Here is a 16244-nt window from a genome sequence, read left to right as displayed (position 1 = left end):
CCAAAAGAAGATATAATTAAAATGTTTTAAATAATTAAATCTGGATAGTGGGATTATGGGTGTTTTCTATGGTACTTACGTTTGGTTTTGTAATTGGGGAAACAGCCCCTGTGGGAGGGTCTTCCACTGTTCCTTCTCCTGGACCATGCAGCCCTTTGTGAAACCCTCATGACACCAGATTGTGTGTGACCAAACCTTAGCAGCAAAACCCCTAAGCTCTTTTTGTCCCTAAAAAGCTGGGCTCACATTAAAAAGAATACATTTGAATCAGTTCTGATGAGATGGATGAAACTCGAGCCGATTATACAGAGTGAAGTAAGCCAGAAAGAAAAACACCAATACAGTATACTGACACATATATACGGAATTTAGAAAGATGGTAATGATGACCCTGTATGTGAGACAGAGAAAGAGACACAGATGTATAGAACGGACTTTTGGACTCTGAGGGAGAGGGAGAGGGTGGGATAATTTGGGAGAATGGCATTGAAACATGTATACTATCATGTAAGAAACGAAGTGCCAGTCTATGTTCGATACAGGATATAGGATGCTTGGGGCTGGTGCATAGGGATGATCCAGAGAGATGATATGGGGTGGGAGGTGGGAGGGGGATTCAGGATTGGGAGCTTGTATACACCCGTGGTGGATTCATGTCAATGTATGGCAAAACCAATACAGTATTGTAAAGTAAAATAAAGTAAAAATAAAAATAAATAAATTAAAAATTAAAAGCTGGGCTCATCTGGCTATTTATAGTAGGAGACAAGTAAACCACACAAAGTAAATCTGTACTGTTTTCTTTCTGTGGGTTAGTTTTTAATAAAATACCTCCTGAGAGCTAATCAGACCGTTCTAAAGGCCTTGCTTCAGCTCCCGGCCATTGAGCTCTCCAAACTTTATTTTGGGAGCCATTTTTAGAAACGTACCCTTTCTAAATATACATCTTTAGTTGAAATGGTGGCATGAATATACTTCTCACATTCCTCTCTGCAGCCAAATAGCAGCCTGAGGAAGTATATGCACATTTATTGTTTAAGGTGTTACATGTTTATGACTTCCATTGAAAATGCATTCTTTCTAGCAGCCTGTTGAACCCAGATTTTGTTCATAAAGCTGCTCTGATGCATTGTCAGTATTCTGCTGCTCCTGGATTTTTCTTTGTTCCTCTCAAGTCTGAGACGAAACCCTGCATTAGAAAAAGGAACAGTTGAAAAGAAAAACACAGCCTGCTTGTCAGTAATTTCGGAAATTTGTTTCCACATCATATGCCTTTGGCTTGGACAAAAGTTGTGAAATAGGCTTTGTTTCTTGCTATTTTGTGTTAAACCCCGTTTCCTGTGAATAACTCGGGTGTAAGGAGAGGTTAGTAAAGGGCCAGCCCTCCCACAGGAGAGGAGAAAGAGTGACCTCTTCTCTGTACAGCCTACAGATCTGAGCGTGACATGTGCTGTCCTGCGTGGGCAGCATCTTGGCTCTACCTGGCTCCCCGGGGGGAGGAGGGCATTGTCCTTGGGTGAGCGCTCACTCAGAAGTCTGCGTGGATAATCTGATGTGACTCAGAGACAGTGAGTAACCTCGGAAAAGCTAGACCGGATCCCCCTCGGGTGGGGTGCAGACGTTCGGGCAGAGAAAAAAAGCAATTCCAAAACCCACATACAACTTGAGGCATGACAGTGCTTGCTGGGCATAGACTCCTGCTCATCCATCCGGGACCTGGTGGCCGAGGTGCCCTGGTTGCTCTCAGAAGCCTGTGCAGCACGCGAAGGGCACAGAGAGGGTGCCCCACAGCTGCTCACATGAGGCAGCTGGAGCTGTGTCTTCTGAAATGCAGGGACCGACATGTGTTTATTTTTTAAACCAGAGTTTTTTGGTTTTTTTTTTTTTTCATGAAACTCACCAACATTCATAAGGGAGAACTTTGAAAACATCCCAATTTGAAGGACTCCTCGAACATAGAATATCCCTGCTTATATGCAGTAACGGGACTTCCCTGGTGGCTCAGACGGTAAAAGCGTCTGTCTACAATGTGGGAGACCCAGGTTCGATCCCTGGGTTGGGAAGATCCGCTGGAGAAGGAAATGGCAATCCACTCCAGTTCTATTGCCTGGAAAATCCCATGGACAGAGGAGCCTGGTAGGCTAGTCTATAGGGTCGCAAAGAGTCGGACACGACTGAGCGATTACATTGGGAAATGCACGTAGAACACCAAGTCCCCAAAGCGAGAGACGGCACACGCTCTGATGGGAGGAGAGGACAGGTGGGCGCTGGGTGGTCTGCCAAGCTCCACACACGCTCAGTGGCCAGTTCTACTGGGCCAGACTCTTAAGGGCTCTGGACTTCAGAAGAGTCACACAACAGATACCTGCCATAGACCTTCAGGGCACTCGCACGTCACCAGATCTCTGAAGTGTCGAATCCATGAGCACCAGGCCACACACACGTGTACTCTGCCACCAGCCTAGGACACAGCTGTGTGGGGCTGCCCAGGACAGACGTGACTGGCGTGAGCCAGCACGCGTGGCGCACAGAGGCGTCTCTGTGTGTAATGGCTGCAGGCAGCCGTGAGGAATCCAAATGCATTTGTATCAGCCGTAGAGGAAAGAGGAAGGGTGAACAGCCCGCAGATCCTGCATTTCTAGTCCTTTTGGCCTTTGCTTTCCAAGGCTAATTGATTCTGTGAAGCTGTCATCTCATTAGAGCCCTCGGCACAGGACACGGCTGTCACATGAGGGGCCAGTCAGTCCCTCTGACTCCCACAGGATAGAGCCCTGGAGGACGGCTGGGTGGGGCTGTGAGTCAGGCTGCGCTGATGAATTAGGGGCCTCAGGCAGGGCACTGATCGGTGCTGAGTCTGTTTTTTCCTCCTAAAATAGAAGTGAAAGTTCTGTCTTTCTGGGGTATTGTGAGATGCCCGTGGGGGAGCCTGAGAAGGAGTCTTACCCCAGGGCCGGGTGTAGGGTCAGTGGATGCCCCCAAGCGTCACTTGCACCATGACAGGGGCCGTGGGTGTCCTGGCCACTTCTCCCTCCTCTTGTCCCCCACCCTGGCCCTCTCCCACCAAGAGTCTAGAGCTCAATACTCTGCCTTGGAAATTAGAGGCTGACAGGGTTTGCTCTTTTCCCACCTCCCACATTGGGCTTCCCTGGTGGTTCAATCAGTAAAGAATCCACCTGCAATGCAGGAGACCTGGGTTCAATCCCTGGGTTGGGAAGATGCCCTGGAGAAGGGAATGGCAACGCACTCCAGTTATTCTTACCTGAAAAATTCCATGGACAGAGGAGCCTGGAGGGTTACAGCCCATGGGGCCGCAAGAGTCGGACACAACTGAGCCACTAAACCACCACCACCACCTCGCACGTTGGCCTGACAGGCGTTTCGGATGGATTGTATCCAGTAGAGGGTAGGCCTGGGCTGAGATGGAAGAGGACAGCTGTAGGAGTTTCACAGAATTCCTCTCTCTAATCCAGCGCTGTGGGTCTCAACCTCACCTGCTCATTGCATCCATGAGAGAGCTTCTAGAAAATCCTCTTACCCACTTATATTAGCATCTCCAGATATAGCACCGAGACACCAGTATTTCTAAGCAACCCTTGCCCTTCACCCAAGAGAATCTTGACCTCACAGGAGTCAGGCTAAATGTGAGAGTCCTGGGGCTGCCTGGGGAGACCAGCTTGACAATTAGACGTCCTGGGAATCTTAACTGGAAGAAGGATAGGCCAGCGTTTGATCAGATGTATCACTGAGTCAGAACGTTGGTACCAAGCTGATTTGGGGGCAGGAGAGGGGAGTGCAGTAGGGTAATATGGCTGAGCTAATTGTATGAAATACTAGCTGGTTCACAGGAAGACTGGTCGCAAATGAAAATAGACAAAGAGGAGTTTTCATCGGTGATGGTGGCTTTCGTTTCTCTTTTTCTTGTTCACTGACATAATGTGGGACTTGTAATTTATCGGGAAGAAATACGACTCATGTGGTTCCCCCATTTCAAGAGGGAGGAACTTTCAGTGACTTTATAGAAATAAGCACCTGTCTTGTTCTCCAGTTGCTTTCTAGCTAATTTGGGGCCCTTTCCTTTTGCCAGTTGCCAGAGGTGCCACCCTCCGAGGAGGAGGAACAGGAAGCCTGGGTGAATGCCTTGCTTGGAAGAATGTTTTGGGACTTCTTAGGAGAGAAGTACTGGTCTGATCTGGTGTCTAAGAAAATCCAAATGAAACTCAGCAAAATAAAGGTATGGTTTTCCACACAAGAACCTTCCAGTTCATCACATCTTAATTTCTGGAAATTGTATACGTTACGTCCTAAGTGAAAAATAATGGAGTTGAAAACACAGAACAAATGGACAGCAGTGAGTTCTTACCAAATAACACATCTGGGCTGTGACCTTGACATCTGACTAACTGCACTGGGGATTTACTGACTGTTCCTGTTTATTTTTTCCTTCCATGGCCCTCATTGTTATCCATGTTAGGATTATCACATCCAGGATTAGATTTGGGGCCACGTGAGCTTTTGTAGTTGTTTCTCTGTGTAGAATTCTGTTATCTTTAAGTTAGTAATGAACTTGAATTGTATGGTGGGAGAGCTCACCCAGTCACACAGTCTTGGCCACACAGCAAGTGCTATGAGGAAAATGCCAGACTACATAAGGCCTCTTTCCCAGCTCCTCTCAAAGCTGGGAAAGCCTCCGTTGCACTCTCAGTGTGTCTGCATTTGACCTTTACTTCTGGCCAGATGGTGTTTTTATTTTGGGCTCTCTGCTGAAGAAACAGCCCTGGTGCTGGTGTAGGCCCGCTTGGAAGTGAGTCTAAACTTGTATAAGTGATCCTCATGGTTGCCACTTAGTGACTCATTCAGTACCACCTTTGCCAACCAAGAGACCTGAGTTAGGTGACTGAGACTTAAAGTTTTGATCCAGTGAACACCCCGCAAGGAAGAGTTGCTTTGGTCACCAGATCCTCACAGAGAGCTTGCCCAGTCAGGAGCTGAGGTCAGTGGGTCTTTTGGGTCATAGCCACCTTGGAGAAGCAGAAACATATGGATCTTTTCCCTAGAAAAATGCACCGTGACAGAATCCTGCCCATGATCTCAGAGAGTTCAGGGACTCCATGTTAGGAGACAGTGAATGAAGGTAAGATGGCATTAGAAGAAACTGTGGGCGTGGAGGAGCTTCGGTTTGGTTCCTTTAGATCATGAACAGAGCCCTTCCTGACCCAGGCAGGCTCTCCCTGCCACGCTGGTCACTGTCGTCCCTTCCCCAGGCCCTGAGGAGAAGGAAGAGGCGCCACCTCAGCCCGAGGAGCGGGTCTCGAGGCAGGGCTCAGGGCAGGGGTGTGGGAGGGCCCTGTGGACAAGGTCAGCCTGTTTGTGTTCTCCGGGCGAGTTGAGGGTTGCCTGCTCCGCTGGCCAGGTCCCCGGGGAAGCAGTTTGGAGTGGACAGGCCACCAGCCACCCTGGAGCTCACTCAGCCTCCTCCACTTTCTGGGAAACCATGGAGGGCCTGAGTTCTGGGTGGAGGTGCAGGATGGGGCTGGTACCTCTCTTCTCCCAGAGACTGTCGTGGGTGCTTCCCTGAGCAGGAGGGCCACAGGTCATGATGATGAGGGACACCGCCCTCTCCTTACAGACGTTCCAGAACAGACTGGCGCAGGGTATCAGAGCGCTGTGTGCTAGAAATCCACCCCAGGTAGAGAACTGTGGGGTCCCCTAACCCAGAAGAGGTTGAGAGAAGTCTCTCATTTTCATCTTCCCCCTTTGCTGGCTGGCCATGTGGGCTATTTTGCAGGACACGAACTTAAACCTCCTCCTGTTTTTTGAGGCCAGAGTGCTGGGAGGTTAGGGAGGAGAAAGTGGCCCCAATCCAGCAGCGCCAGAAGTTCAGAGGCAGGGGCTGTCCTCCCCATACTGCCAGCCTCAGCAGCTCCTACCCCCCTCCACCCCCACCTGAAGGCAGCAGGGTGTCACCCCACTTCTGAACCTGCCACCACCCCTGCCAAGAGAACTCCTACTATCAGCAAATAGCCAAGCCTCCCTAGGCAGGGCAGTTCCGTAAATCCAGTGGTGAGTGTTGGTGAATGACCAGTCAGGAGCCAGAATGGCTGGAGGGTCCTCAGCTGCCCCTGGGACAGAGATCTCCCCTGTCTCCTGGTCTCCTTGAGGGCCTGACACATGGACAGCGCTTGGCTGGCTGCAGTCTCAGCTTGTCACCTTTACCCATGATTATGACTCACGTCATGAAAGAGCAGCCCGTGTGTGTAGCTGGTGCCCATTGATGGGTTTAAAACAAGCTGAGTTTCTGTCCCGACAGCAGGCACACCCTGGGCTTGGCCAGCTGCTCCGGCATCACCTTCGAGCCCTCGGTAGTAATGGCCTCTGTGCCCAGGTCCGCAGATGCTGCTCAGATATTGCAGTGGTTTCCGGCTCGCCCCCCAGAAACCTGGAGAGTGCCCAGTCCCCAGCTGGGTTTACGCAAAGAGCACACAGTGGGTTCCCTTGGGTGGGAAGAGGAGAGTCTCTGTTGGGGGAGTGACCTTTCCTTGCCCCCAACCCCCCTGCAGCACAGGAAGGAAGCTGCTCTTGGGCCTGGTCCTGAGAGTTTGGATTCAGATCATAGATCTGAGCAAGGCAGGGGTGGGGCATTGGTTAGAAATGTTGTAGAATCTTGGAGTTGGGCACTCAGGTGAGTAGGTAGGAGAGACGCCCGGCTGATCTCCACCCTCCTCCTGCTTACTGGTAATTGGCACCCACCACCGCACCAAGCCTTTCTCAGTCTCCTTCAATTCCCGCTTTCGTCTCAGGCCCTTCCTCTGCCCTCTGGGGACTCCAGGGAACCAGGATGGGGGTGGGTGGGAGGCTGGACGGGGCACAGGGAGGGACACCGTGTTCTCTATCTGCAGTTCACTCCCTGTCTCAGTGTCGACTCCTGTTCCCATAGAAACCTGACCTGCTCCAGAAACACTGGGTGTGAGGATGACAATAATAGACACAAAGGACTGGGGCAGGGGTGCCAGATTTTGGCTACATTCTTGGCTAAGTAGCATTTCTGTAGGCTGATTGGGAGGCCAAGAACCATATAACATTGATGCTTTGGAAAAAGGGTTTTCCAAATAAAGCAACCACCAATTCAGAACACACATTTGAATACTGCCTCTAGTCACGTTTTGTCCATCTCAGACATCATAACCTATTTAACACCTCCATCCCCACAAAAAATCAGAGATGACATTCTCTGACTGGCGAATCCTGAAAATGTCTTGAGTTTCTCTGCAGAGAGACAGCTAAAGAGGTCCAGCCCAAATAGGCACAAAATTCATGCTTGGCTCAGTGCTTCTCATTTTATGGGAAATGTTCAGCATATGTTCAATATTTTTTTTAACTCTTAATTATATTCTGAATTTTACAAAATTATTCTAATGTTTAACTGGAGCAGTACTTATAAGACTAAGAAAATTCTGGGGAAAAGAAAAGAAAGGGACTTGCCAGATTTAAATATGTATTTTAAAGCTACAGTAATAAAAGCACTTTGGTACTGGTAGGAAACTGCTCAGTACAGACTCCAGTGAGGTGGGAATCTCATATTGAAAGGTGGCTTTGCAGGTCAGTAGGGAAAGATTTAGAAGTAGGTTAAGACGCCTGAGTAGCCATTGGGGAAAAAAATTAAGGTAGATTCCTAATTTATGTCTTACACTAAAATTAGGAATGGACTACCTAAACTCTATTGTTTAAAATATACATACACATATATAAATCCAGGTGGAGGAAGCATAGAATTAAATTTTGTGCTCCTGAGGTGAAGTAGGAATTTCTAAGCATGATACCAGCACTCTTATGTTAGTTCATTTAGAGTAAATTCTTAATGACAGCTGTGTTAGTCAGGGTCCCAGTGGGAAACACATGACACCTTCAGATGGAACAAGCCGCAGGGGAGAGTTTAATAAAGGGAGGATTTAGGAAGGTGTAGACTGATGCAGAGAAACCAAAAGTCCTAGTGCGTACTCCAGAGCTGGCAGGGAGCGGTTACCCAGACTCAGGCAGGGTGGCTGTGCGAAGGTGCTGCCTGTCTGGCAGGAGCTGTGGCCTCGAGCAAAGGGAGGGGACAAGTGCCCAACAGGACTTCTCTCCTGGTACCTCCCAGCCCCCTGCCCACTCTGTGTCCCACTGGCCAAGCTCAACCAGAAGTCAGAGGGCAAGAGAGGTCACCCGTGCGGTTCCTGCAGACCAGCCTCCTGGGCTGTAGAGAGGAACTCAGATCCCTGGGGGCAAAGGGAAAAGGTCTAGCACAGGGGTCAAAGGATGTGATTTTTTTTTTTTTTGAAGGATTTTAATATATGTTGTGAGTTGGCGTACAGGAAATGTTCTAGTGATTTCCTGTCTTCCCCGCTAGTCCTCTCAGAGGTCCATTTTCCCAGACTTCAGCCAATGCTGGACATTATTAACCTGACCAGCATGACTGATTCCTTCTCCACAGTCTGGCCTCTCGCCACTCAGCACCCTCAGAGAAGCCTTCACTGACCGTATCCAGAACTCCGTGCCTCCCTCCTCCCCATCGCCCACCTTGCTTTCTCTGTAGCCCAGTCAGCCTCTGAGTTAGGCTGTCCAGCCTCCCTCCTGCCCATCGCCCACCTTGCTTTCTCTGTAGCCCAGTCAGCCTCTGAGTCAGGCTGGATACTTTTCTGTTTCTCCCCCTTCAACCTAAACCCCATGAGAGCAAGGACCTTGCCTGACTCGTCCACGGCTCTGTCTGTAACAGGATGCCTCGTATGTGGTGTGTGCTTAATAAATTTTGGCTAAATAAATGTGTTCTCCCCACCCCATCATTCCCTCTGAGAGACTGCTGATTTCTAACATTAACCAGGCTACTGACATGTCTCCTTTGTTTTCCCTTCTCTCCTCCAGCTCCCGTACTTCATGAATGAGCTAACTCTGACGGAACTTGACATGGGGGTAGCTGTGCCAAAAATCCTTCAGGCCTTCAAGCCTTACGTTGACCACCAAGGTAACTCTTAACTGGCTCTAGAGAGGAACCGAGCGATTATATGAATGTTAAAATACAGCCACCACTGCAGATTGAAAACCAAGGCTTTGTGTTTGGTGAGAGTTGGAGGCTTCCCTGTTTTTGTGTTTGGACTTCCCTGGTGCAGAATCTGCCTGCAATGGGTTTGATCCCTGGGTCAAGAAGATCCCTTGAAGAAGGGAATGGCAGCCAACTCCAGCATTCTTGCCTGGAGAGTTCCATGGACAGAGGAACCTGGCGGGTATAGTCCGTGGAGTCTCAAAGAGTCAGACACAACTGAGCGGCTTTCACTTTAGCGGAGGCGTTTTTAACCGTATTTCATGCTGTGTGTCTTCTGTTCTTAATGGTCACAGCCTTAAAATGATGGGGAGTATATCTGGACTTCCCCTCCTCAAAGATCCTCCTCCAGCCCAGAGATGCCCACATGCCAGTTCCTGGGACCTGAGCTTTTGTGTGGCCAGGCTCTGCATGGCCATTGCCCTTGGCAGGGTGCGAGGCGCTGGCTGCGCTTCAGGCCCGCTCCCCTCGCACACTGTTGTGGCATCTCTTATTGCGGAGTGTGGGCCCTAAGGCGCACAGGCCTCAGTAGTTGTGGCACGCCAGCTGAGTTGCCCCGAAGCACATGGGATCTTCCTGGATCAGGGGCGGAACCTGTGTCCCCTGCATTGGCAGGTGGCCTCTTAACCACTAGACCACCAGGGAAGCCCAGAGCGTCTTTGCACTTAAACTAGATTTACAGTGCTCCTCAAAACACTCGGGAACAAAGTAAGAGAGGAAATAACTACAACTTCTCAAGAGAATGTTTGTTTTGAAGTAAATGTTTTGTAAAATTTATAAACTCTAGCATCTACTTTTATCTCTGTAAGGCTCCATCAGATGGCTCCTGAACATATTTAGTGAAATCAAGTTCTGTGTTGTATACATTTAATGTAAATACAAAGAGTTGTTTTTTTTTTCTTCCAGCTCTATAGTTAGCAGCTCTAACAAGTGTTTCATCTGACAGTGAAGCTAATATTTCCTGCTCCTGCTAAGTCGCTTCAGTCGTGTCCGACTCTGTGCGACCCCATAGACGGCAGCCCACCAGGCTCCCCCGTCCCTGGGATTCTCCAGGCAAGAACACTGGAGTGGGTTGCCATTTTTTTCTCCAATGCATGAAAGTGAAAAGTGAAAGTTAAGTCACTCAGTCGTGTCCAACTCTTAGCGATCCCATGGACTGCAGCCTACCAGGCTCCTCCGTCCATGGGATTTTCCAGTTCTTGGCATCTCATCTGGAGAAGACAATGGCACCCCACTCCAATACTCTTGCCTGGAAAATCCCATGGACGGAGGAGCCTGGTAGGCTGCTGTCCATGGGGTCGCTAACGGTCAGACACGACTGAGTGACTTCACTTTCACTTTTCACTTTCATGCATTGGAGAAAAAAATGGCAACCCACTCCAGTGTTCTTGCCTGGAGAATCCCAGGGATGGGGGAGCCTGGTGGGCTGCTGTCTATGGGGTCACACAGAGTCGGACACAACTGAAGTGACTTAGCAGCAGCAGCAGCAGCATCTCATCGATTTCAGAGAAAGAGCAGAGTAATATTTGCAAATCCAGAGGTCCATATAATAGCATGTTGAGATCACCTGTGACCATTTAATCATGTCTACACTTTGATGAAGCTGAGTGTTCCTGCTGCTGCTGCTAAGTCGCTTTAGTCGTGTCTGACTCTGTGTGACTCCATAGATGGCAGCCCACCAGGCTCCCCCGTCCCTGGGATTCTCCAGGCAAGAACACTGGAGTGGGTTGCCGTTTCCTTCTCTAATGCATGAAAGTGAAAAGTGAAAGTGAAGTCACTGAGTCCTGTCCGACTCTCAGCGACCCCATGGACTGCAGCCCACCAAGCTCCTCCATCCATGGGATTTTCCAGGCAAGAGTACTGAGTTTTCCCAGGTTTCGTTAATTTCTGGTTCACCAAGAGTAAAGCTAGAAAGGATTGTTTCTTTACAAATGGCCTTACTGGAGTTCTGTCAACCGCAAGTGAAGTTTTAAAAGCTGCATTATCTACATGTCAGGTGTGGAGCCTGGATCTCGGCCCCATCAGCATTCCAGGGCGGCCTGCCTTCCTCTGGCTCTAGCAGGCTCTGGGTTGCCCTTTGCCTCATTAGGAATTGGCTGGTAACGAGCTGGTAAATGATCAGCTAACATAAACCTCCTGAGAGTTGGGCTTAAAGAAAGTAAATATAATAATACGTGTGCATGCTCTGTTTTCTAATGCATTTGCAGTCTCTTATCTCAGGACTGTCCTTTGTTGAATTTGTAGAAATTTCCAAAGGGGGGGGCAGGGCCAGAGCGAGGCTTTGAAGCATTTAAGAAGCGTCCCGGTGGCTGTGAACTCTGCAGCCTCTCAGGGCAGCTTTGTAAGGCTTTGAGTGAAATACACTAAAGTCTCTTTCCTGTTCCTCTGGAGCCAGAGCTGCAGCCAGACATATTATTATACAGATCAAAGCTTTGCCAGTTTTTAATCCATCTGAGGCTTACTTAACTCCTTTCAGGGCAAATTGTAGAGATCTCCCTGCTTACATAACAAGGGAGGAAATGTTACTAAAGAAAGGAATGATAAAGACATAAAGCCTGTAGGTTTTAAAAGTTTGATCAAATTAGGTTTTTCTAATTCTGCAAAGGATGCATGTGATGGTAAAACAGAAATGAACATGAAGGGACAGTGTGGCTTGGGTTCCATTGCTGTAAGAGAAACCTTTGCTTTGGGGGAAATTAAAATCAGGAGTGACTTGTTAAAACTGACTCTAGGGACTTCCCTAGAGTCATCTGCCACCACTGACCTATCCTGGCTCCAGAACACACAGCCAGGTTCTTGTGCAGCAAATAAGAGAAAAGGACCCTTACTTCCTGGGGCACTTTCACTTCCCACCAGTAGCGGGTGGCCAGAAGGTGGAGAGAGGCCATCCCTTAGAAATTGGCTGTGGGCCTTTCTCTGATTCCTGCCTGCCCCCCACACACCTCGTATGGGGCAGGGACTGGTCTCCTCCCTTCCCCGCAGGCCACACAGCCTCCTCCTCCCACCCCTCGTCCCCACCGGCTGCTCTCCCCTGGGCCTGACCTTGGAGGGCCACCAGGCCAAGCTCTTTCTGGTTGTTTTATTAACTCTGTTAGGGTAATGTTTACACCTTCATTCATCCAACGAATACCCAAAGTGGGGAAAGCTGGAATATTTAGAAAAGGAAAAAGGGAAATATAACCCTTTATCCCACCACTCAGAGATAACCGGGTGACTGTTTCTGCTACATTTGGTACATTCTCGGTCCATTCTCTCCTGAGCTTTTTTTCTTATGGATAAAAATTAATTTAAAATGATGGATAACCAACAAGGACCTACTGTATAGCACAGGGAACTCTGCTTGATGTTATGTGGCAGCCTGGTTGGGAGGGGCGTTTGGAGCAGAATGGGTACCTGTTTATGTATGACTGAGTCCGTTTGCAGCTGTTCACCTGAAACTATCACAACATTGTTAATTGGCTGTACCCCAAAAGAAAGTAAAAAGTTTAAAAAAATTTGTAGAAAAGGTATAGCTCCTTTTTCCAACCCTTAAAGAATTGGTTAGATTGACTGTTTAGACATTGTTAATTGGCTGTACCCCAAAAGAAAGTAAAAAGTTTAAAAAAATTTGTAGAAAAGGTATAGCTCCTTTTTCCAACCCTTAAAGAATTGGTTAGATTGACTGTTTAGACTTGAGAAGGCAATCGGAGGTTCCCTAGCAGGACCCTGCGCTGTTTAGATGAACAAGCCAAAGCGCAGAGAGGGGGTGACATGCCAGAGGCCACTCAGCAGCCTCGCCTTCATCCTGCTCCACCGCTTCCAGGCCAGAGGTTCGTGTGCGCGCCAGCTCTGGGCCAGGCCACCTGCCTTCAGGCCCTGCTCCTTTGTGATCCCACAGCGGGGCCTCAGGAGGTTACTGAGCACCCAGCACCTCGGTTTCCCCATCCACAGAGTGCTGAGGGCAGGAGCGTCTCCTTTGTTGGTCATGGTGGAGCTGAAGCGCTTTGCATTACCCTCAGAGAGCACAGGTAACACACAGGAAGCTGCTGATGTTTGCTGCTGCAAAGCTTGATCAGTAAAATCTTCCCGAAGGGGTGCAGTGGGGACCCTCGGCTGTCGGCCAGGCTTTTATCTTCCACACCTGGAACCAGAGGTCTCAGAGCAGTGCCTGTGGGGGCATCAGCAGTGTCAGGATGAACCAGGGACGTGGACTATGACCCCCTCAGGTTCAGATTAATTCATTTAGTCTTCAGGATGTTTGCGACGTGGAGTTAAGTCTGCAGATGGTCACTGAGTGGATAAAAAGAGCCGTGTGATACCGGTTTTCCCTGTTTCAAGATAACCCAACCAGCAACCCAGGTTTCCACTAGAGAGCTCGGATTCTCTGGAAAGATGACTGTGTCGCACAGGAATGGGAAGCTGGTCTGTCTCCAGAGATGCCCATAGTCGTGACTGGCAGGTCCACCATCTACACTGTCTTCTTGACCTTGATTTATGGTGCCTGGTGCCTTTATTCAGTGCTGTGAGCTGAGTGCAACCAGAGTCAGTCTGTGAGCTTCCCGTTCCGTCGGCTACACCCTCATCAAGAGAGCAGCTGCCCAGGGCTGACCACAGTGACGAGGCCAGACTGTGGGGCTCAGCACAAGAATGGCACACACACTGTCTGGCCAGCTGGTGTTGCAGAAAGAAAAAACATACTTTCTGCGGAAAGGAGAAAAATGTACCCATTTGCAGGTCTTGGGTGAGATGGGGAGGAGAGACTCTGATTTGGGACTGTGTCGACCTTGAAAGGTGGAGCCATTCTGAGAACAGTTACAGGTCGAAAGAACCAAAGATGACATCTGTCCTAAAGGACACACCCAAGTACGATGAATAATACTAGTTTCCTGCGGTATCCCAGGGAGCAACATGGCACCGGTCTGTTTGCCAGGAACAGAACAGTCACCGTTGTGCTTGTCTAAGAGCTGAATAACTCAAACATCCGTTCTTGATAACAAATGACTACATCTTCCATTTTGAGAGCTTTTGTTCTTCGGATGCCAGGTGTTGGCTTTCAGAGAGAAAATCAGCCATCAGTTACAGGTAGAGGGAAATGGGGGAGCAGGTAACACGAGCTGGGCTCAGTGAGCAAGGCTTGTAGAACCTCTTACCTCCTGAGCGGCCCCTGCCCCTTAACCTGTTCCAGTGAGACTGAGGCCACTTAGTTATTTTAATAGTAAACACAGCAGTGAATTGCTGAGTGAAAGTACTAGATTTTTACCAGCATGGTAAGACTGCTTCTTAGTCCTAATGCTTTTGTGCTCAGTCACTTTAGTGTGTCCTACTGTTTGCAACTCCGTGGACTGTAGCCCGCCAGGTTCCTCTGTCCATGGGATTCTCCAGGCAAGAATATTGCAGTGGGTTGTCATGTGCTCCTCCAGGGGATCTTCTGACCCAGGGATTGGGCCTATCTCCTGCCTAACAGACAGATTGTTTACCACTGAGCCACCAGGGAAGCCTTAGTTCAGTTCAGTTCAGTTCAGTTCAGTCCAGTCGCTCAGTCGTGTCCGACTCTTTGCGACCCCATTAAATCAACTACCAGGGAGAAGGCGGAAGAAGCTCTGTTCTACTTGTCTCGGGTGACATGCACCAGGGTACATGTTTTACCTGTGGTGGCATCTCAGTCTGCTCTGCTCCCCATGGCCCAGGGTGTTGTTATTCTTGAGGCATCAACTTCCTAAGGATAGGGGTTTAGCTCAAAGTCTTAAGGTCTGATAGCTTGTGTCAAGAACTCAATAAACAGGACTTTCCTGGTGGTCCAGTGATTAAGAATCCACCTTGCAATGCAGGGGGCGTGGGTTTGATCCCTGATCGGGGGACTAAGATCCTACATGCTGTGGAACAGCTAAGCCTGCGCCCCGCAACTGCTGAACCCTAGGGTCACAACTAGAGAGCCCGTGCACCGCAACAAGAAAGATCCCGCCTGACGTGATAAAGATCCCAAGTGCCACAGCTAAGACCCAGTGCGGCTAGGAGGGAAAAAAAAGACAGAAGCTAGGTTAAAAGAAAAAACAGAACTCAATAGACATTTTGGGGTGGAGTTACACTACTGCTCACTTTTGCCGCAGTAAAAGTGAGAAGTTACTTTTGCCGCAGTCTCCCTCTGGATAGCAGTGGTGGTGGAAGCTGATCCTTCCTTACGAAGTTGAAGAGAAACAGAAAAACAGCCTTCTGAGCTCCTCAGGCCCTTGTGTGAAGCCTGACTGAAGCTTGTCACGTTCATTGTCAGTTGTGTTTCCCCTGTTGCCAGTGAAAGGCTGATAGGGACTTGTTGGCAACCAGGTGCCCCCCCTTCACCACGGGACAGCCTCGCAGCATGAAGACCCCTCGTGTGGTGGAGACCTCATGGACTGAGTGTTTGGGTCCCTCCCAGATCCAGCTGTTGAGGCCCTGCCTGCAATGAGATGGCAGAGACAGGGCCTTTGGGGTGATTGGGCTTAGACGACGTCACGATGAGATTAGTGCCCCCATGAGAAGAGACCAGAGAGCTAACTCGCTGTCGGCCACAGGAGGACACGGGTGAAGGTGGCTGTCTGCAAGCCAGGAAGAGAGCTCTCACGAGGACTGGATTGGCCGGCACCTTGATCTTGGGCTTCCAGCCTCCAAAACGGTGCCAAATAAGTATCCGTTTTTTCAGCCACGCTGTTTGTGGTATTTTTTTGCACAGCCTGAGAGACTAAGACAAGACCCTTTGCGTCCGTGCCCTTTCCAGGGAGCCTCTCGGGATGACTGTCCTGTGCTGTGCTCAGTCGTGTCTGGTCCTGTGCCACCTCACAGACTGCAGCCCGCCAGGCTCCTCTGTCCATGGGATTCTCCAGGCAAGAATACTGGAGTTGGTTGCCATGCCCCTCCTCCAGGGGATCTTCCCCACCCAGGGATCGAACCCACCTCTCCTGTGTCTCCTGCACTGCAGCAGATTCTTTACTGCTGAGCCAAGGGGAAGCCCACCTTACTCCTGTTTAAAGACTTAAAAAATGGTCCTGCTCCTTAACTTCTGGTTTTTGTCCTTGAGTGCTGCCAAGACCAGGTGGTTATAGGAAGCAGAATTTTAAAAATTATTTATTGTTGTTATTTTATTTGCTTTTTTTGGCTGCGCTGGGTCTTCATTGCTGCACATGGGGTTTCTCTCTAGTTGCGGCAAACGGGAGCTACTCGG

The 16244-nt window shown here is 49.4% G+C and overlaps 1 protein-coding gene across 2 annotated transcripts in view; it reads left to right on the top strand.

The window, feature by feature from the left end:
* The window catches only part of TEX2 (testis expressed 2), a 111094-nt gene that overhangs the window by 76251 nt on the left and 18599 nt on the right, over positions 1-16244 (top strand). For both annotated transcript variants that reach the window (XM_052658927.1, XM_052658926.1), the window contains exons 6-7: positions 4085-4231; positions 8896-8995. In XM_052658927.1, coding sequence (XP_052514887.1) covers positions 4085-4231; positions 8896-8995 — 247 coding nt within the window. The remainder of the gene's footprint in view (positions 1-4084; positions 4232-8895; positions 8996-16244) is intronic.

The sequence above is a fragment of the Budorcas taxicolor genome, chromosome 19 (assembly GCF_023091745.1).
Source record: "Budorcas taxicolor isolate Tak-1 chromosome 19, Takin1.1, whole genome shotgun sequence".
Lineage (NCBI taxonomy): Eukaryota > Metazoa > Chordata > Mammalia > Artiodactyla > Bovidae > Budorcas > Budorcas taxicolor.
Note: the sequence above shows the minus strand (reverse complement) of the source record. Positions and strands in the feature narration are given on the sequence as shown.